The 21,192-nt window shown below is 48.3% G+C and overlaps 1 protein-coding gene across 1 annotated transcript in view; it reads left to right on the top strand.

Annotated features, from left to right (window-relative positions):
• Positions 1-6,991: 6,991 nt before the first annotated feature.
• Positions 6,992-21,192, top strand: part of LOC109886708 (Golgi apparatus protein 1-like) — a 58,155-nt gene continuing 43,954 nt past the window's right edge. Inside the window, 3 exon segments of the mRNA XM_031812637.1 lie at positions 6,992-7,380; positions 13,019-13,048; positions 16,800-16,886. Coding sequence (XP_031668497.1) covers positions 7,042-7,380; positions 13,019-13,048; positions 16,800-16,886 — 456 coding nt within the window. The 5' untranslated portion in view covers positions 6,992-7,041.

Here is a 21,192-nt window from a genome sequence, read left to right as displayed (position 1 = left end):
TACATAAACGAGTCATCCCGCAGTGTTTGTGATTATACCCTGATGAAGACAGCTTGGCTGTCCAAACGTTGGTAATTTCATTTTTGCATCTGAGTGTGTGGCTCTCTTTTATTTTCAAGATCTCAATGAGAATAACCTGTATAAATAAAGGATAAATAATAATAAAATAATAAGGATAAAAAATACAAATGTTTTTTCACCCATGAACAGGGAGTACAGACATGCACGCCTCCAACTCATCATCATAAGGCTCAAAGCTTCAAGTTCCTTAGCGTTATTCCTTATCTCCACGTTGTCTCCCTTTTTGTTACAAACTTTGAGCCGGTTCGTGACAGTGGGCTCTCCTTCTCTGTGGCCGACATGAGTGAAATATTTCAAATGTTAACCCTCGCAAAGCTGCCGGCACAGACGGAAGCCCTAGCTGTGTCCTCAGAGCATGCTCAGACCAGATGGCGGGTGTGTTTACGGACATATTCAATATCTCCATATCCCAGTCTGTCGTCTCCACATGCTTCAAGATGGCTACCATTGTTCCTGTACCCAAGAAAGCAAAGGTAACTGAACTAAAGTTCTATCGCCCCGTAGCACTCACCTCTGTCATTATGAAGTGCATTGAGAGACTAGTCACGGATCATATCACCTCTACTGTACCTGTCATCCTTAAGATGCTGATAATCTCATAAAGAGCTACCTGCTATTGGAAACTCTCCTACATCAGATGGGGTGTTGAGGTTAGAGCTCGAATTTAGAGCTGGAACTTAGAGCTGAGGTTTAGAGCCTGGATTTAGAGCTAGAGTATAGGCGGCAGGGCGGCAGAGCTGGGATTTAGAGCTAGAGTATAGGCGGCAGGGGCGGCAGGGTAGCCTAGTGGTTAGAGCGTTGGACTAGTAACCAAAAGGTTGCAAGTTCAAACCCCCTAGCTGACAAGGTACAAATCTGTCGTTCTGCCCCTGAACAGGCAGTTAACCCACTGTTCCTAGGCCGTCTTGCCTGGTTAATAAAGGTAAAATCAAATAAAAATAGAGCTGGGGTTTAGAGCTGGGGTTTAGAGCTGGGGTTTAGAGCTGGGGTTTAGAGCTGGGGTTTAGAGCTGGGGTTTAGAGCTGGGGTTTAGAGCTAGTTTAGAGCTGGGGTTTAGAGCTGGGGTTTAGAGCTAGTTTAGAGCTGGGGTTTAGAGCTGTGGTTTAGAGCTGGGGTTTAGAGCTGGGGTTTAGAGCTGGGGTTTAGAGCTGGGGTTTAGAGCTGTGGTTTAGAGCTGTGGTTTAGAGCTGGAGTTTAGAGCTAGAGTATAGAGCTGGGGTATAGAGCTAGAGTATAGAGCTGGGGTTTAGAGCTAGTTTAGAGCTGGGATTTAGAGCTAGAGTTTAGAGCTGGGGTTTAGAGCTGGGGTTTAGAGCTAGTTTAGAGCTGGAGTTTAGAGCTAGTTTAGAGCTGGGGTTTAGAGCTAGTTTTGAGCTGGGATTTAGAGCTAGAGTTTATAGCTGGGGTTTAGAGTTAGAGCATAGAGCTTTAGTTTAGAGCTGGGGTTTAGAGCTAGAGTATAGAGCTGGGGTATAGAGCTAGGGTTTAGAGCGGAGGTTTAGAGCTAGTTTTGAGCTGGGATTTAGAGCTGGGGTTTAGAGCTAGTTTAGAGCTGGAGTTTAGAGCTGGGGTTTAGAGCTGGGGTTTAGAGCTGGGGTTTAGAGCTGGGGTTTAGAGCTGGGGTTTAGAGCTAGAGTATAGAGCTGGGGTATAGAGCTAGAGTATAGAGCTGGGGTTTAGAGCTAGTTTAGAGCTGGGATTTAGAGCTAGAGTTTAGAGCTGGGGTTTAGAGCTGGGGTTTAGAGCTAGTTTAGAGCTGGAGTTTAGAGCTAGTTTAGAGCTGGGGTTTAGAGCTAGTTTTGAGCTGGGATTTAGAGCTAGAGTTTATAGCTGGGGTTTAGAGTTAGAGCATAGAGCTTTAGTTTAGAGCTGGGGTTTAGAGCTAGAGTATAGAGCTGGGGTATAGAGCTAGGGTTTAGAGCTGAGGTTTAGAGCTAGTTTAGAGCTGGGGCTTAGATCTAGAGTTTAATGCTAGAGTTTAGAGCTGGAGTTTAGAGCTAGAGTATAGAGCTGTAGTTTAGAGCTAGAGTATAGAGCTAGAGTTTAGAGCGGGGGTTTATAGCTAGAGTATAGAGCTGGGGTTTAGAGCTGGAGTTTAGAGCTAGAGTATAGAGCTAGAGTTTAGAGCTGGAGTTTAGAGCGGGGATTTAGAGCTGGGGTTTACAGCTAGTTTAGAGCTGAGGTATAGAGCTGGGGTTTAGAGCTAGGGTTCAGCGCTGGGGTTTAGAGCTGGGGTTTAGAGCTGTGGTTTACAGCTGGGGTTTACAGCTGGTGTTTAGAGCTAGTTTAGAGCTGAGGTATAGAGCTGGGGTTTAGAGCTGGGGTTTAGAGCTGGGGTTTAGCGCTGGGGTTTAGAGCTGGGGTTTACAGCTGGGGTTTACAGCTGGGGTTTAGAGCTGGGGTTTAGAGCTGGGGTTTAGAGCTGGGGTTTAGAGCTGGGGTTTAGAGCTAGTTTAGAGCTGGGGTTTACAGCTAGTTTAGAGCTGGGATTTAGAGCTAGTTTAGAGCTGGGGTTTAGAGCTGGGGTTTAGCGCTGGGGTTTACAGCTAGTTTAGAGCTGGGGTTTAGAGCTGGGGTTTAGAGCTGGGGTTTAGCGCTGGGGTTTCGAGCTGGGGTTTAGAGCTGGGGTTTAGCGCTGGGGTTTAGAGCTGGGGTTTAGAGCTGGGGTTTAGCGCTGGGGTTTAGAGCTGGGGTTTAGAGCTGGGGTTTAGAGCTGGGGTTTAGAGCTGCGGTTCAGAGCTGGGAGTTCATATCTCTGCTCTGTGTCTGACTATCTGTTCATAGGGCACTGGTCAAAAGTAGTGCACAATATCGGGAATAGGGTGCAATTTCAGAAGTACTCCCTGTCTCTGCCCTGTGTCTGACTCCCCCTCAGCCAGCCCCAGGCTGTCACCCACCCTCTCCCCCTGTCAGGGCTCAAAGAAACGCAATGAAACAAGTGCATTTTAACAACAAAAAAGTGCATTTAAGCCTCAATGCACTTTAGAGAAAGATAAAGTAGAATGTGATTGACAGGCGGTGAAGCCCCTCTCCTATTTCCAGACTCAGACCCAAACGGCACCCTATTCCCTTTATAGTGCACTACTCTGGTCAAAAGTAGTGCACTATTTAGGGAATAGGGTGCCATTCAGGACGTAAACCCAGACTCAATCATACAGTCGTTCCTGGGTCCAGACAGGCAGAAACATTAAAGTGGTTGAAGCAGAGAAGTCCTGTCTGCAGCCTCTCTCAAAGGTCAGGCGGTGTTCTCTCCTCTCTCAAAGGTCAGACGGTGTTCTCTCCTCTCTCAAAGGTCAGACAGTGTTCTCTCCTCTCTCAAAGGTCAGACGGTGTTCTCTCCTCTCTCAAAGGTCAGCCAGTGTTCTCTCCTGTCTCAAAGGTCAGACAGTGTTCTCTCCTGTCTCCTCAGTTCACCCTGGAGCACGGAGTTCTCTCCTGTCTCCTCAGTTCACCCTGGAGCACGGTGTTCATACAGAGGTCCACAAGTCTACTAGCCTAGACTACCTGAATTAATTAACTTTATCATATGTCAATATTATTTCATGGTTGGACTTCAGAGAGAGACTTTTGTTAATTTGTGTGCAAATTGATAGTGTTAGTTTTTGATATATTCACAAGGAGAATTTATTTGCAAATACTGTAACTTCAGAAGAATAGAGACACTGAATACGGTGACAAAATACCCTTCATTATTAAATCAAGCACAGCCTTCAGATACATTTGTCTCTTCATAAGATGTTCATCTGGCCTTGATCAAAATGATAGAGCAAGACGATGGTTACACAGTGTCCAAAACATTAGGAACACCTTCCTACTATTGAGTTGCACCCCCCCTTAAATCTTTTGTCTTGAACATTCACCCTCTGAAGGACCCACATACACAATACATGTTTCAATGGTGTCAAGGCTTAGGAATCATTATTTAACCGGTATCCTTCACTTCATCTAAATTGATTGAAGTGGATTTAACAGGTGACATCAAAAAGGGATCATAGCTTTCACTTGGCCAGTCTACTATATCATGAAAAGAGCAGGTGTTCCTAATATTCTGTCCACTCAGTGTATCTCTAGGTACATTCTAGAGATGGGAGGTGGTAGATTACAGACCGAGAGCACTATCCACTATAATAGATCGGCGCAGACACAGATATGCCAGGGCTTGTGCTAATGTCACAAAGCCGAGAGCACTATCCACTATAATAGATCGGCGCAGACACAGATATGCCAGGGCTTGTGCTAATGTCACAAAGCCGAGAGCACTATCCACTATAATAGATCGGCGCAGACACAGATATGCCAGGGCTTGTGCTAATGTCACAAAGCCGAGAGCACTATCCACTATAATAGATCGGCGCAGACACAGATATGCCAGGGCTTGTGCTAATGTCACAAAGCCGAGAGCACTATCCACTATAATAGATCGGCGCAGACACAGATATGCCAGGGCTTGTGCTAATGTCACAAAGCCGAGAGCACTATCCACTATAATAGATCGGCGCAGACACAGATATGCCAGGGCTTGTGCTAATGTCACAAAGCCGAGAGCACTATCCACTATAATAGATCGGCGCAGACACAGATATGCCAGGGCTTGTGCTAATGTCACAAAGCCGAGAGCACTATCCACTATAATAGATCGGCGCAGACACAGATATGCCAGGGCTTGTGCTAATGTCACAAAGCCGAGAGCACTATCCACTATAATAGATCGGCGCAGACACAGATATGCCAGGGCTTGTGCTAATGTCACAAAGCCGAGAGCACTATCCACTATAATAGATCGGCGCAGACACAGATATGCCAGGGCTTGTGCTAATGTCACAAAGCCGAGAGCACTATCCACTATAATAGATCGGCGCAGACACAGATATGCCAGGGCTTGTGCTAATGTCACAAAGCCGAGAGCACTATCCACTATAATAGATCGGCGCAGACACAGATATGCCAGGGCTTGTGCTAATGTCACAAAGCCGAGAGCACTATCCACTATAATAGATCGGCGCAGACACAGATATGCCAGGGCTTGTGCTAATGTCACAAAGCCGAGAGCACTATCCACTATAATAGATCGGCGCAGACACAGATATGCCAGGGCTTGTGCTAATGTCACAAAGCCGAGAGCACTATCCACTATAATAGATCGGCGCAGACACAGATATGCCAGGGCTTGTGCTAATGTCACAAAGCCGAGAGCACTATCCACTATAATAGATCGGCGCAGACACAGATATGCCAGGGCTTGTGCTAATGTCACAAAGCCGAGAGCACTATCCACTATAATAGATCGGCGCAGACACAGATATGCCAGGGCTTGTGCTAATGTCACAAAGCCGAGAGCACTATCCACTATAATAGATCGGCGCAGACACAGATATGCCAGGGCTTGTGCTAATGTCACAAAGCCGAGAGCACTATCCACTATAATAGATCGGCGCAGACACAGATATGCCAGGGCTTGTGCTAATGTCACAAAGCCGAGAGCACTATCCACTATAATAGATCGGCGCAGACACAGATATGCCAGGGCTTGTGCTAATGTCACAAAGCCGAGAGCACTATCCACTATAATAGATCGGCGCAGACACAGATATGCCAGGGCTTGTGCTAATGTCACAAAGCCGAGAGCACTATCCACTATAATAGATCGGCGCAGACACAGATATGCCAGGGCTTGTGCTAATGTCACAAAGCCGAGAGCACTATCCACTATAATAGATCGGCGCAGACACAGATATGCCAGGGCTTGTGCTAATGTCACAAAGCCGAGAGCACTATCCACTATAATAGATCGGCGCAGACACAGATATGCCAGGGCTTGTGCTAATGTCACAAAGCCGAGAGCACTATCCACTATAATAGATCGGCGCAGACACAGATATGCCAGGGCTTGTGCTAATGTCACAAAGCCGAGAGCACTATCCACTATAATAGATCGGCGCAGACACAGATATGCCAGGGCTTGTGCTAATGTCACAAAGCCGAGAGCACTATCCACTATAATAGATCGGCGCAGACACAGATATGCCAGGGCTTGTGCTAATGTCACAAAGCCGAGAGCACTATCCACTATAATAGATCGGCGCAGACACAGATATGCCAGGGCTTGTGCTAATGTCACAAAGCCGAGAGCACTATCCACTATAATAGATCGGCGCAGACACAGATATGCCAGGGCTTGTGCTAATGTCACAAAGCCGAGAGCACTATCCACTATAATAGATCGGCGCAGACACAGATATGCCAGGGCTTGTGCTAATGTCACAAAGCCGAGAGCACTATCCACTATAATAGATCGGCGCAGACACAGATATGCCAGGGCTTGTGCTAATGTCACAAAGCCGAGAGCACTATCCACTATAATAGATCGGCGCAGACACAGATATGCCAGGGCTTGTGCTAATGTCACAAAGCCGAGAGCACTATCCACTATAATAGATCGGCGCAGACACAGATATGCCAGGGCTTGTGCTAATGTCACAAAGCCGAGAGCACTATCCACTATAATAGATCGGCGCAGACACAGATATGCCAGGGCTTGTGCTAATGTCACAAAGCCGAGAGCACTATCCACTATAATAGATCGGCGCAGACACAGATATGCCAGGGCTTGTGCTAATGTCACAAAGCCGAGAGCACTATCCACTATAATAGATCGGCGCAGACACAGATATGCCAGGGCTTGTGCTAATGTCACAAAGCCGAGAGCACTATCCACTATAATAGATCGGCGCAGACACAGATATGCCAGGGCTTGTGCTAATAAAGAAGTGTTGCTGTATCCTAAACCATATATTACCATATAATAAATGGACATGCATTTTGTGTTCTTATTTTTGTCGTCAGAATATTTTTGTTAGGGAATATTACGGATCTAGATACCGTTAGCGTATATCTATGGGCCAGCCAACGTTAAGCGCACACGCAGACGTTCCGCTATACTCTGCTACAATTTCCCCGAAGATGGCGGCGAGCGGACGTGTTCACCTACTCTTACTGTTGATGTCAGTGCCATTCTGTCTGTGTACCGTTCAAGGCTTGAAAGCACCTAGCGGCAATGGAAACGGACTCGGTAATCCGCCAGCAAACCCTCCGGTTCCCGTTAATATTATTGGAGCGCCCGGTCCAGTCAATAACGTCCCAGTTGCTCCTGCTGTTGCGGCCATGACGCAGCCTCGGAGGGCTACCGGGTGGAAGCTGGCCGAAGAGCAGTCCTGCCGGGACGACTTGACCCGGATTTGTCCCAAACACGCATGGAGCAACAATTTAGCTGTCCTGGAGTGTTTACAGGACAGAAAGGAGGTAAAACGGGATTTGGGTGGTGGCGACGTGTTTTGTTCGCGAGTGTGCCTGCCTGCAGTCGTGTGTGTGTGTGTGTGTGTGTGTGTGTGTGTGTGTGTGTGTGTGTTGCCTTTCGGATGTCAATGCGACAACAGTCAGGTAAGGCACATCTCGAGAGTAGGTCTTCATTCCACATCATCGGCGATGGTCTTCTTGTTCTCCTAGTAAACATGGCTCCAGATTCTCCAGTGACAGCAAAGCTAATTAGTCTAAATTAAACACAAATGCACTGTTTTTGTCAATGCAAAGCAAAGAGCTCCGTTTTATCAGCGGCAAATAATTGAACATTGTCTATGCATCACCGCGATAGAAGCCTGATATATCCTCTGGGGTCCACTGTATCTCATCAAAGACCGTTCCAGAAGGAAACAGTCAACGGAGTGGAGCTTTATTTATAGTACTTAGTCAATGAATGTCATTTCATTACTAAAACTGGTCTCTAATGACGACAAAAAACACATACATTGCAGTAAACTGACTAATGCGGTAATGAATGGGGTACGACCGTTTTTTAGAAGTCTCATTAGGAAGCATTACGGGAGATTTCACTGTTCTGGAATGACGCTCAGACTCAGATAAAAAATAAAAAAAAATCAATTGATTTCAAAGTTTAACACCGTAACTATATGCACAAGGACTGTGATTTACGCAAAACATAGTTAACCTGCTTGAACAGTGAACAGTGAAGATGCAGTTTGGGAACAGAATAACGGTTTGTTGTTGCCATTATTCTGTTAACACAATCTGCGTCTACACTGTTATTCAAGTAAATGTGTTTTTGTGAAATGTTCTGTGTAAAATCCTGAAGGAGAAGAGGCTTCCTGATCTGGCCTTCTATTTTGGCCTGGTCATTAATCCATGCAGGGCGGTGACTGAAGACTAATTAGATCTGCGTTGGGGGGGGGGGGGCGCTTTGATCTGGTTATTTCTCGGGTGTGTCCGTGTCGTTCAATAACAACAACAAGACCAGTAGTGAGTACAGAGAGGTAAACTATGGAGAGAACAACGTTTTGAAGTTGAGGACTTCTCCAGTCTAGACGGTCAGATAGTTCAGTTGTATGTGTCGTTTGAAGCCTGCGCTGACCTTGTGTTGAGCCCAGCAGACAGCTGACATGGCCGCTCTCCTGTCACCCAGCTATCTAGCTGATATTTATCTTGTTCAAATCACTTATGGGAACCGTAAGAGCCAGTGTCGGGAAGGTGTTTCATAACACACTCGTTTCACAGGAGCTTGCAACTTAGTTGTAAAAACATGTTACCGTGGAAACTATCACTACCGATGCCGGCGGTCTTCCGTCAGCTCAGCTGTAAAACACAATAGTCTATAGCTGGTTAGTTGAAACTTGTCTCCCCGTTTGTCCTGCTGTTAGGGCCGTTCCCTGGGAGACAGATCCCTGAACTAATATCCCGACAGGTGTAGGTTCCATGTGAACGTTGCACAAACATCGCCCAGCTTCAGTGTAGATATACCAACTAATAATCAATGGATGGTTTACGAAGACAACACTGTTGTGCTGTAAATATCATCCTGTTGTGCTGTAAATATCATCCTGTTGTGCTGTAAATATTATGCTGTAAATATCATCCTGTTGTGCTGTAAATATTATGCTGTAAATATCACACTGTTGTGCTGTAAATATCATCCTGTTGTGCTGTAAATATCATCCTGTTGTGCTGTAAATATTATGCTGTAAATATCATCCTGTTGTGCTGTAAATATTATGCTGTAAATATCATCCTGCTGTGCTGTAAATATCACACTGTTGTGCTGTAAATATCATCCTGTTGTGCTGTAGATATCATCCTGTTGTGCTGTAGATATCGTCCTGTTGTGCTGTAGATATCGTCCTGTTGTGCTGTAAATATCGTCCTGTTGTGCTGTAAATATCGTCCTGTTGTGCTGTAAATATCGTCCTGTTGTGCTGTAAATATCGTCCTGCTGTGCTGTAAATGTTGTGCTGTAAATATCATCCTGTTGTGCTGTAAATATCACACTGTTGTGCTGTAAATATCACACTGTTGTGCTGTAAATATCGTCCTGTTGTGCTGTAAATATTATCCTGTTGTGCTGTAAATATCACACTGTAAATATCGTCCTGTTGTGCTGTAAATATCACACTGTAAATATCGTCCTGTTGTGCTGTAAATATCACACTGTAAATATCGTCCTGTTGTGCTGTAAATATCATCCTGTTGTGCTGTAAATATCACACTGTTGTGCTGTAAATATAATCCTGTTGTGCTGTAAATATCACACTGTTGTGCTGTAAATATCACACTGTTGTGCTTATGAAGACAGTCTGTCTAGACTGTACCTAACACGTCAGTTATGTAGAGTACAACTTCAGCGGTCTTACCAGAACTAGAATGGCATTTCTAGGATTTGTCTAACACACTGACATGTACAGCTCTCTGGGTGAGGTTCTGTCTGTCTAACACACTGACATGTGCAGCTCTCTGGGTGAGGTTCTGTCTGTCTAACACACTGACATGTACAGCTCTCTGGGTGAGGTTCTGTCTAACACACTGACATGTACAGCTCTCTGGGTGAGGTTCTGTCTAACACACTGACATGTACAGCTCTCTGGGTGAGGTTCTGTCTGTCTAACACACTGACATGTACAGCTCTCTGGGTGAGGTTCTGTCTAACACACTGACATGTACAGCTCTCTGGGTGAGGTTCTGTCTAACACACTGACATGTACAGCTCTCTGGGTGGGGTTCTGTCTGTCTAACACACTGACATGTACAGCTCTCTGGGTGAGGTTCTGTCTGTCTAACACACTGACATGTACAGCTCTCTGGGTGGGGTTCTGTCTGTCTAACACACTGACCTGTACAGCTCTCTGGGTGGGGTTCTGTCTGTCTAACACACTGACCTGTACAGCTCTCTGGGTGAGGTTCTGTCTGTCTAACACACTGACCTGTACAGCTCTCTGGGTGAGGTTCTGTCTGTCTAACACACTGACCTGTACAGCTCTCTGGGTGAGGTTCTGTCTTCATGTCTCCAGTGGGGGATAAAATCCCTTCCATCTGTAATGTATTACAGGTTATGGACAGGTGACAGTCAGGTGACAGTCAGGTTATGGACAGGTGACAGTCAGGTTATGGACAGGTGAACAGTCAGGTTATGGACAGGCGAACAGTCAGGTGACGGTCAGGTGCAGTCAGGTTATGGACAGGTGACTCAGGTTATGGACTGGTGACTGTCAGGTTATGGACTGGTGACTGTCAGGTTATGGACAGGTGACTGTCAGGTTATGTACAGGTGACTGTCAGGTTATGGACAGGTGAGGGTCAGGAGGCGGTCAGGTTATGGACATGTGACGGTCAGGAGGCTCAAAAAAATAAAGGGAACACTTAAACAACACAATGTAACTCCAAGTCAATCACACTTCTGTGAAATCAAACTGTCCACTTAGGAAGCAACACTGATTGACAATAAATTTCACATGCTGTCGTGCAAATGGAATAGACAACAGGTGGAAATTATAGGCAATTAGCAAGACACCCCCAATAAAGGAGTGGTTCTGCAGGTGGTGACCACAGACCACTTCTCAGTTCCTATGCTTCCTGGCTGATGTTTTGGTCACTTTTGAATGCTGGCAGTGCTTTCACTCTAGTGGTAGCATGAGACTGAGTCTACAACCCACACAAGTGGCTCAGGTAGTGCAGCTCATCCAGGATGGCACATCAATGCGAGCTGTGGCAAGAAGGTTTGCTGTGTCTGTCAGCGTAGTGTCCAGAGCATGGAGGCCCTACCAGGAGACAGGCCAGTACATCAGGAGACGTGTAGGAGGGCAACAACCCAACAGCAGGACCGCTACCTCCGCCTTTGTGCAAGGAGGAGCAGGAGGAGCACTGCCAGAGTCCTGTAAAATGACCTCCAGCAGGCCACAAATGTGCATGTGTCTGCTCAAACGGTCAGAAACAGACTCCATGAGGGTGGTATGAGGGCCCGACATCCACAGGTGGGGGTTGTGCTTACAGCCCAACACCGTGCAGAACGTTTTTAATTTGCCAGAGAACACCAAGATTGGCAAATTCGCCACTGGCGCCCTGTGCTCTTCACAGATGAAAACAGGTTCACTCTGAGCACATGACAGAGTCTGGAGACGCCGTGGAGAACGGTCTGCTGCCTGCTACATCCTACAGCATGACCGGTTTGGCGGTAGTTCAGTCATGGTGTGGGGTGGCATTTCTTTGGGTGGCCGCACAGCCCTCCATGTGCTCGCCAGATGTAGCCTGACTGCCATTAGGTACCGAGATGAGATCCTCAGACCCCTTGTGAGACCATATGCTGGTGCGGTTGGCCCTGGGTTCCTCCTAATGCAAGACAATGCTAGACCTCATGTGGCTGGAGTGTGTCAGCAGTTCCTGCAAGAGGAAGGCATTGATGCAATGGACTGGCCGGCCCGTTCCCCAGACCTGAATCCAATTGAGCACATCTGGGACATCATGTCTCGCTCCATCCACCACAACGCCACGTTGCACCACAGACTGTCCAGGAGTTGGCGGATGCTTTAGTCCAGGTCTGGGAGGAGATCCCTCAGGACACCATCCGCCACCTCATCAGGAGCATGCCCAGGCGTTGTAGGGAGGTCATACAGGCACGTGGAGGCCACACACACTACTGAGCCTCATTTTGACTTGTTTTAAGGACATTACATCAAAGTTGTATCAGCCTGTAGTGTGGTTTTCCACTTTAATTTTGAGTGTGACTCCAAATCCAGACCTCCATGGGTTGATACATTTGATTTCCATTGATAATTTGTGTGATTTTTGTTGTCAGCACATTCAACTATGTAAAGAAAAAAGTATTTAATAAGAATGTTTCATTCATTCAGATCTAGGATGTGTTATTTTAGTGTTCCCTTTATTTTTTTGAGCAGTGTATATATACTGACTAACTAATGGTTCCTCTGTTGGACAGACACCAGCCCTAACTAATAGATCCTCTGTAGGACAGACACCAGCCCTAACTAACGGGTCCTCTGGTTCCTCTGTTGGACAGACACCAGCCCTAACTAATGGAACCTCTGTAGGACAGACACCAGCCCTAACTAATGGAACCTCTGTTGGACAGACACCAGCCCTAACTAATGGGCCCTCTGGTTCCTCTGTAGGACAGACACCAGCCCTAACTAATGGGCCCTCTGGTTCCTCTGTAGGACAGACACCAGCCCTAACTAATGGTTCCTCTGTAGGACAGACACCAGCCCTAACTAATGGAACCTCTGTTGGACAGACACCAGCCCTAACTAACGGAACCTCAGTAGGACAGACACCAGCCCTAACTAATGGTTCCTCTGCAGGACAGACACCCGCCCTAACTAATGGTTCCTCTGTAGGACAGACACCAGCCCTAACTAATGGGTCCTCTGGTTCCTCTGTAGGACAGACACCAGCCCTAACTAATGGAGGTTCTCATATATTTATAACCACCAGCTCAGTAACACTAAGAGGCTTTCAATAAAAACCTGTCGGGGGTGAAGTTGTGGAGGTGTGTGTGTGTGTGTGTGTGCTCTCATCTTCTGTAAAGACTGAGTAAAAAGTGTCTTGATCATGGAGTCTAATACCTGTGTTTCTCTCTTTCCAGGAAACCGAGATTGCTGTCGACTGCAACCATGTAAGTGCTCCTCGCGCTCGCTCTCTCTCTCTCTCCTTCCTCGCCCCCTCTCTCTCTCTCTCTATCTCTCTCCTTCCTCGCCCCCTCTCCCCTCATCTTGACACAGTTTCCCCATCTACGCTTTTGAAGTCTGTCACAGCTCTGCCAAGTCACACGTACAGGATGAGCAATGACAGCTTCTTTACATGGCAGGAGAAGACCTCCCCTCCGGAGGTGACGCTTCTTCGCATGGCAGGAGAAGACCTCCCCTCCGGAGGGGACGCTTCTTCGCATGGCAGGAGAAGACCTCCCCTCCGGAGGTGACAGCATCTTCACATGGCAAGAGAAGTACACCACTCAGAGGTGTAGTTCAGTCAATGTGGAGCCTCACTAACATGCAGAGATCGTATGATTTGTAAAGAGGCAAAGCTCTTCCTAGTTGTGGCTGCTAGATGTTAATAGGATCACTACAGTTCGTTGTGGCTGGTAATAGGATCACTACAGTTCGTTGTGCCTGCTAGATGTTAATAGGATCACTACAGTTCGTTGTGGCTGGTAATAGGATCACTACAGTTCGTTGTGCCTGCTAGATGTTAATAGGATCACTACAGTTCATTGTGGCTGCTAGATGTTAATAGGATCACTACAGTTCGTTGTGGCTGATAGATGTTAATAGGATCACTACAGTTTGTTGTGGCTGATAGATGTTAATAGGATCACTACAGTTCGTTGTGCCTGCTAGATGTTAATAGGATCACTACAGTTCGTTGTGGCTGATAGATGTTAATAGGATCACTACAGTTCGTTGTGGCTGCTAGATGTTAATAGGATCACTACAGTTCACTGTGGCTGCTAATATGATCACTACAGTTCGTTGTGGCTGCTAATAGGATCACTACAGTTCGTTGTGGCTGCTAATAGGATCACTACAGTTCACTGTGGCTGCTAATAGGATCACTACAGTTCGTTGTGGCTGCTAATAGAATCACTACAGTTCGTTGTGGCTGCTAATAGGATCACTACAGTTCGTTGTGGCTGCTAATAGGATCACTACAGTTCGTTGTGGCTGCTAGATGTTAATAGGATCACTACAGTTCGTTGTGGCTGCTAGATGTTAATAGGATCACTACAGTTCGTTGTGGCTGCTAGATGTTAATAGGATCACTACAGTTCGTTGTGGCTGCTAATAGGATCACTACAGTTCGTTGTGGCTGCTAGATGTTAATAGGATCACTACAGTTCGTTGTGGCTGATAGATGTTAATAGGATCACTACAGTTCGTTGTGGCTGCTAGATGTTAATAGGATCACTACAGTTCGTTGTGGCTGCTAGATGTTAATAGGATCACTACAGTTCGTTGTGGCTGCTAATAGGATCACTACAGTTCGTTGTGGTTGCTAATAGGATCACTACAGTTCGTTGTGGTTGCTAGATGTTAATAGGATCACTACAGTTTGTTGTGGCTGATAGATGTTAATAGGATCACTACAGTTCGTTGTGGATGCTAATAGGATCACTACAGTTCGTTGTGGCTGCTAATAGGATCACTACAGTTCACTGTGGCTGCTAATAGGATCACTACAGTTCGTTGTGGCTGCTAGATGTTAATAGGATCACTACAGTTCGTTGTGGCTGCTAGATGTTAATAGGATCACTACAGTTCGTTGTGGCTGCTAGATGTTAATAGGATCACTACAGTTCGTTGTGGCTGCTAGATGTTAATAGGATCACTGCAGTTCGTTGTGGTCGTTCAGGAAGTATTCAGACCCCTTGACTTTCTCCACATTTTGTTACGTTAGACTTATTCTAAAATGGATTAAATAGTCGTCTGTCTGCCCCCCCCCTCATGAATCTACACACAATACCCCATAATGACAAAAAAAAAACAGATTTTTAGAAGTTTGTGCAAATGTATAGAAAGTAAAGTATTCAGATCCTTTACTCGGTACTTTGTTGAAGCACCGTTAGCGGTCTTTTAACCTCTCGACTCAGTTTGTGTTTATTTTTAATACAGATGCAAACGTTTCTAAAAACCTGTTGTCACTTTATTATGGCGTATTGTGTGTAGATTGATGAGCAACACGTTTTATTGAATCCATTTTAGACTGTAACATAACAGAACGGGTGTTTTGGGTCTGGAGATACGGGGGTGTTTTGGGTCTGGAGATACGGGGGTGTTTTGGGTCTGGAGATACGGGGGTGTTTTGGGTCTGGGGATACGGGGGTGTTTTGGGTCTGGGGATACGGGGGTGTTTTGGGTCTGGGAATACGGGGGTGTTTTGGGTCTGGGGATACGGGGGTGTTTTGGGTCTGGGGATACGGGGGTGTTTTGGGTCTGGGGATACGGGGGTGTTTTGGGTCTGGGGATACGGGGGTGTTTTGGGTCTGGAGATACGGGGGTGTTTTGGGTCTGGAGATACGGGGGTGTTTTGGGTCTGGGGATACGGGGGTGTTTTGGGTCTGGGGATACGGGGGTGTTTTGGGTCTGGGGATACGGGGGTGTTTTGGGTCTGGGGATACGGGGGTGTTTTGGGTCTGGAGATACGGGGGTGTTTTGGGTCTGGAGATACGGGGGTGTTTTGGGTCTGGGGATACGGGGGTGTTTTGGGTCTGGGGATACGGGGGTGTTTTGGGTCTGGGGATACGGGGGTGTTTTGGGTCTGGGGATACGGGGGTGTTTTGGGTCTGGGGATACGGGGGTGTTTTGGGTCTGGGGATACGGGGGTGTTTTGGGTCTGGGGATACGGGGGTGTTTTGGGTCTGGAGATACGGGGGTGTTTTGGGTCTGGAGATACGGGGGTGTTTTGGGTCTGGGGATACGGGGGTGTTTTGGGTCTGCCGTGGAGATACAGCCTTCATGTTCTCCCAGAGGGCCTCATGGATAGAGGGCCTCATGGATAGAGGGCCTCATGGATTAGCTCTCTGCCTGCCTGGTAGGGATAGCAGACGACTAGTGACTCTTTCACCCCCCCCCCCCCCCCCCCGTCTCATGATAGAATGGCAGTTGGTGAATTCTCATCTAAGTGGAGAAGTGCAACTGAAGCACAACATTAGTCTGACGCTGAGTGGAAAATACAATAAGCATTTTACATCTGGTTGGTTTACAAAACCAAGCAAGATATTTCTTATGCATTTTTATATTTTTATGGTTGTGAAAAATGCAGAATTGTGTTTTAATAAGCAAGTTAACTCAACCTCTAAGTTTATCTAAGTGGCTGAATTAATAAGGTGACTCCCATGTCACCTTGTTAGATGCCCTAGCTCCTGTTGACATGTCTGAGCTGAGATCTGTTATGGAACATAGTCAGGAATCTCTCCTCCAACCCAGGTTAGACTGGCAGAACTGAGGTCTGTTATGGTACCTCTCCTCCAACCCAGGTTAGACTGGCAGAACTGAGGTCTGTTATGGTACCTCTCCTCCAACCCAGGTTAGACTGGCAGAACTGAGGTCTGTTATGGTACCTCTCCTCCAACCCAGGTTAGACTGGCAGAACTGAGGTCTGTTATGGTACCTCTCCTCTCCTCCAACCCAGGTTAGACTGGCAGAACAGGTCTGTTATGGAACCAAATCTGGAATTTGTCCCCTACCAACAGGTTCTGTTCTGGTATCATATCTGTCTACAGATATTAAGACAATACCCTCCTCTCTCTCTTTCCTCTCTCCCTCCCTTCTGTCTCTCTGTCTCGCTGTCTGTCTGTCTGTGTGTCTCATGGTTTCTCTCTGTCTGTGTCTGTCTGTGTGTCTCATGGTTTCTCTCCTTCTTCCCTCCAGTTGCTATGGAACTACAAGCTGAACCTGACAATGGATCCCAAGTTTGAGTCTGTGGCCATGGAGATCTGCAAGAGTACTATCACTGAGGTTAGTCTGACACACACACACACACACACACGGCAACATGTTTTTATGGCTGCAGAGCTGTACCATGAGCCAGATGATGTCAGTCTGTTGTTGCTGTGACATTGACTGGGTCCTAAATGGCACCTTGTCCCCTATAGGGCACTACCTGTCCCCTATAGAGCACTACCTGTCCCCTATAGAGCACTACCTGTCCCCTATAGGGCACTACCTGTCCCCTATAGGGCACTACCTGTCCCCTATAGGGCACTACCTGTCCCCTATAGGGCACTACCTGTCCCCTATAGGGCACTACCTGTCCCCTATAGGGCCGTAGAGACTGTGGGCACTACCTGTCCCCTATAGGGCCGTAGAGACTGTGGGCACTACCTGTCCCCTATAGGGCCGTAGGGACTGTGGGCACCACCTGTCCCCTGTAGGGACTGTGGGCACCACCTGTCCCCTGTAGGGCCATAGGGACACAGGCTCTGCATCCCCAGTGGCCCTAGTAAGGAGACAGTGGGTTTTCCCTCACAATGAGTCTGTATGGACCGGCTGAAACCCAGACTGTTTAAAGACTGATTTTCTAATCCTTCAACCCCCCCCACATTATTAAAGAGGCGGTTACTGCCAGGGGCCTTCCATCCCCCCCACATTATTAAAGAGACGGTTACTGCCAGGGGCCTTCCATCCCCCCCACATTATTAAAGAGACGGTTACTGCCAGGGGCCTTCCATCCCCCCACATTGTTAAAGAGACGGTTACTGCCAGGGGCCTTCCATCCCCCCCACATTGTTAAAGAGACGGTTACTGCCAGGGGCCTTCCATCCCCCCCACATTATTAAAGAGACGGTTACTGCCAGGGGCCTTCCATCCCCCCCACATTATTAAAGAGACGGTTACTGCCAGGGGCCTTCAACCCCTCCCCCCCCCACATTATTAAAGAGACGGTTACTGCCAGGGGCCTTCAACCCCCCACATTATTAAAGAGACGGTTACTGCCAGGGGCCTTCAACCCCCCACATTATTAAAGAGACGGTTACTGCCAGGGGCCTTCAATCCCCCCACATTATTAAAGAGACGGTTACTGCCAGGGGCCTTCAATCCCCCCACAGTATTAATGAGACGGTTACTGCCAGGGGCCTTCCATCCCCCCCACATTATTAAAGAGACGGTTACTGCCAGGGGCCTTCCATCCCCCCCACATTATTAAAGAGACGGTTTCTGCCAGGGGCCTTCCATCCCCCCCACAGTATTAATGAGACGGTTACTGCCAGGGGCCTTCCATCCCCCCCACATTATTAAAGAGACGGTTACTGCCAGGGACCTTCAATCCCCCCCTCCCCAACATTGTTAAAGAGACGGTTACTGCCAGGGGCCTTCAACCCCCCTCCACATTATTAAAGAGACTGTTACTGCCAGGAGCCTTCAATCTCCCCACATTATTAAAGAGACGGTTTCTGCCAGGGGCCTTCAATCTCCCCACATTATTAAAGAGACGGTTTCTGCCAGGGGCCTTCAATCCCCCCCCCCCCACATTGTTACTGCCAGGGGCCTTCAATCCCCCCACATTGTTAAAGAGACGGTTACTGCCAGGGGCCTTCAACCCCCAACATTATTAAAGAGACGGTTTCTGCCAGGGGCCTTCAATCCCCCCCCCCCCCCCCCCACATTGTTACTGCCAGGGGCCTTCAATCCCCCCACATTGTTAAAGAGACGGTTACTGCCAAGGGCCTTCAACCCCCCACATTATTAAAGCGACGGTTTCTGCCAGGGGCCTTCAATTCCCCCCCCCCCCCCCCCCACATTGTTAAAGAGACGGTTACTGCCAGGGGCCTTCCATCCCCCCCACATTATTAAAAAGACTGTTACAACCAGGGGCCTTCCATCCCCCCCACATTGTTACTGCCAGGGGCCTTCAATACCCCCACATTATTAAAGAGACTGTTACTGCCAGGGGCCTTCAACCCCCCACATTGTTACTGCCAGGGGCCTTCAATCCCCCCACATTGTTAAAGAGACGGTTACTACCAAGGTCATCCCATCTAGCCAAGGTCATCCCATCTAGCCAAGGTCATCCCATCTAGCCACGTCATCTAGCCAGGTCATCCCATGTAGCCAGGTCATCTAGCCAGGTCATCCCATGTAGCCAGGTCATCTAGCCAGGTCATCTATTCAGCCAGGTCATCTACTCAGCCAGGTCATCCCATCTAGCCAGGTCATCTAGCCAGGTCATCTACTCAACCAGGTCATCTAGCCAGGTCAACCATCTAGCCAGGTCATCTAGCCAGGTCATCTACTCAACCAGGTCATCTAGCCAAGTCATCTAGCCAGGTCATCCCATCTAGCCAGGTCATCCCATCTAGCCAGGTCATCTACTCAACCAGGTCATCTAGCCAGGTCATCCCATCTAGCCAGGTCATCCCATCTAGCCAGGTCATCTAGCCAGGTCATCCCATCTAGCCAGGTCATCCCATCTAGCCAGGTCATCTACTCAGCCAGGTCATCTACTTAGCCAGGTCATCCCATCTATCCAGGTCATCTAGCCAGGTCATCCCATCTAGCCAGGTCATCTAGCCAGGTCATCCCATCTAGCCAGGTCATCCCATCTAGCCAAGGTCGTCCCATCTAGCCAAGGTCGTCCCATCTAGCCAAGGTCGTCCCATCTAGCCAAGGTCGTCCCATCTAGCCAAGGTCGTCCCATCTAGCCAAGGTCGTCCCATCTAGCCAGGTCGTCCCATCTAGCCAGGTCGTCCCATCTAGCCAGGTCATCCCATCTAGCCAGGTCATCCCATCTAGCCAGGTCATCCCTTCTAGCCAGGTCATCCCTTCTAGCCAGGTCATCCCTTCTAGCCAGGTCATCCCATCTAGCCAGGTCATCCCATCTAGCCAGGTCATCCCATCTAGCCAGGTCATCCCATTCTAGCCAGGTCATCCCATTCTAGCCAGGTCATCTAGCCAGGTCATCCCATCTAGCCAGGTCATCTACTCAACCAGGTCATCTAGCCAGGTCATCCCATCTAGCCAGGTCATCCCATCTAGCCAGGTCATCTAGCCAGGTTATCCCATCTATCCAGGTCATCTAGCCAGGTCATCCCATCTAGCCAGGTCATCCCATCTAGCCAGGTCATCTACTCAGCCAGGTCATCTACTTAGCCAGGTCATCCCATCTATCCAGGTCATCTAGCCAGGTCATCCCATCTAGCCAGGTCATCTAGCCAGGTCATCCCATCTAGCCAGGTCATCCCATCTAGCCAAGGTCGTCCCATCTAGCCAAGGTCGTCCCATCTAGCCAAGGTCGTCCCATCTAGCCAAGGTCGTCCCATCTAGCCAAGGTCGTCCCATCTAGCCAAGGTCGTCCCTTCTAGCCAGGTCGTCCCATCTAGCCAGGTCATCCCATTTAGCCAGGTCATCCCATCTAGCCAGGTCATCCCTTCTAGCCAGGTCATCCCTTCTAGCCAGGTCATCCCTTCTAGCCAGGTCATCCCTTCTAGCCAGGTCATCCCATCTAGCCAGGTCATCCCATCTAGCCAGGTCATCCCATCTAGCCAGGTCATCCCATTCTAGCCAGGTCATCCCATCTAGCCAGGTCATCCCATTCTAGCCAGGCCTTCTAGCCAGGCCATCTAGCCAGGTCATCCCATCTAGCCAGGTCATCCCATCTAGCCAGGTCATCTAGCCAGGTCATCTAGCCAGGTCATCTAGCCAGGTCATCCCATCTAGCCAGGTCATCCCATCTAGCCAGGTCATCTACTCAACCAGGTCATCTAGCCAGGTCATCTACTCAGCCAGGTCATCTACTCAGCCAGGTCATCCCATCTATCCAGGTCATCTAGCCAGGTCATCTAGCCAGGTCATCCCATCTAGCCAGGTCATCTAGCCAGGTCATCCCATCTAGCCAGGTCGTCCCATCTAGCCAAGGTCGTCCCATCTAGCCAAGGTCGTCCCATCTAGCCAAGGTCGTCCCATCTAGCCAAGGTCGTCCCATCTAGCCAAGGTCGTCCCATCTAGCCAAGGTCGTCCCTTCTAGCCAGGTCGTCCCATTTAGCCAGGTCATCCCATTTAGCCAGGTCATCCCATCTAGCCAGGTCATCCCTTCTAGCCAGGTCATCCCTTCTAGCCAGGTCATCCCTTCTAGCCAGGTCATCCCTTCTAGCCAGGTCATCCCTTCTAGCCAGGTCATCCCATCTAGCCAGGTCATCCCATCTAGCCAGGTCATCCCATTCTAGCCAGGTCATCCCATCTAGCCAGGTCATCCCATTCTAGCCAGGCCATCTAGCCAGGTCATCCCATCTAGCCAGGTCATCCCATCTAGCCAGGTCATCTAGCC

Source organism: Oncorhynchus kisutch, unplaced genomic scaffold (assembly GCF_002021735.2).
Source record: "Oncorhynchus kisutch isolate 150728-3 unplaced genomic scaffold, Okis_V2 Okis03b-Okis08b_hom, whole genome shotgun sequence".
Classification (NCBI taxonomy): domain Eukaryota; kingdom Metazoa; phylum Chordata; class Actinopteri; order Salmoniformes; family Salmonidae; genus Oncorhynchus; species Oncorhynchus kisutch.
Note: the sequence above shows the minus strand (reverse complement) of the source record. Positions and strands in the feature narration are given on the sequence as shown.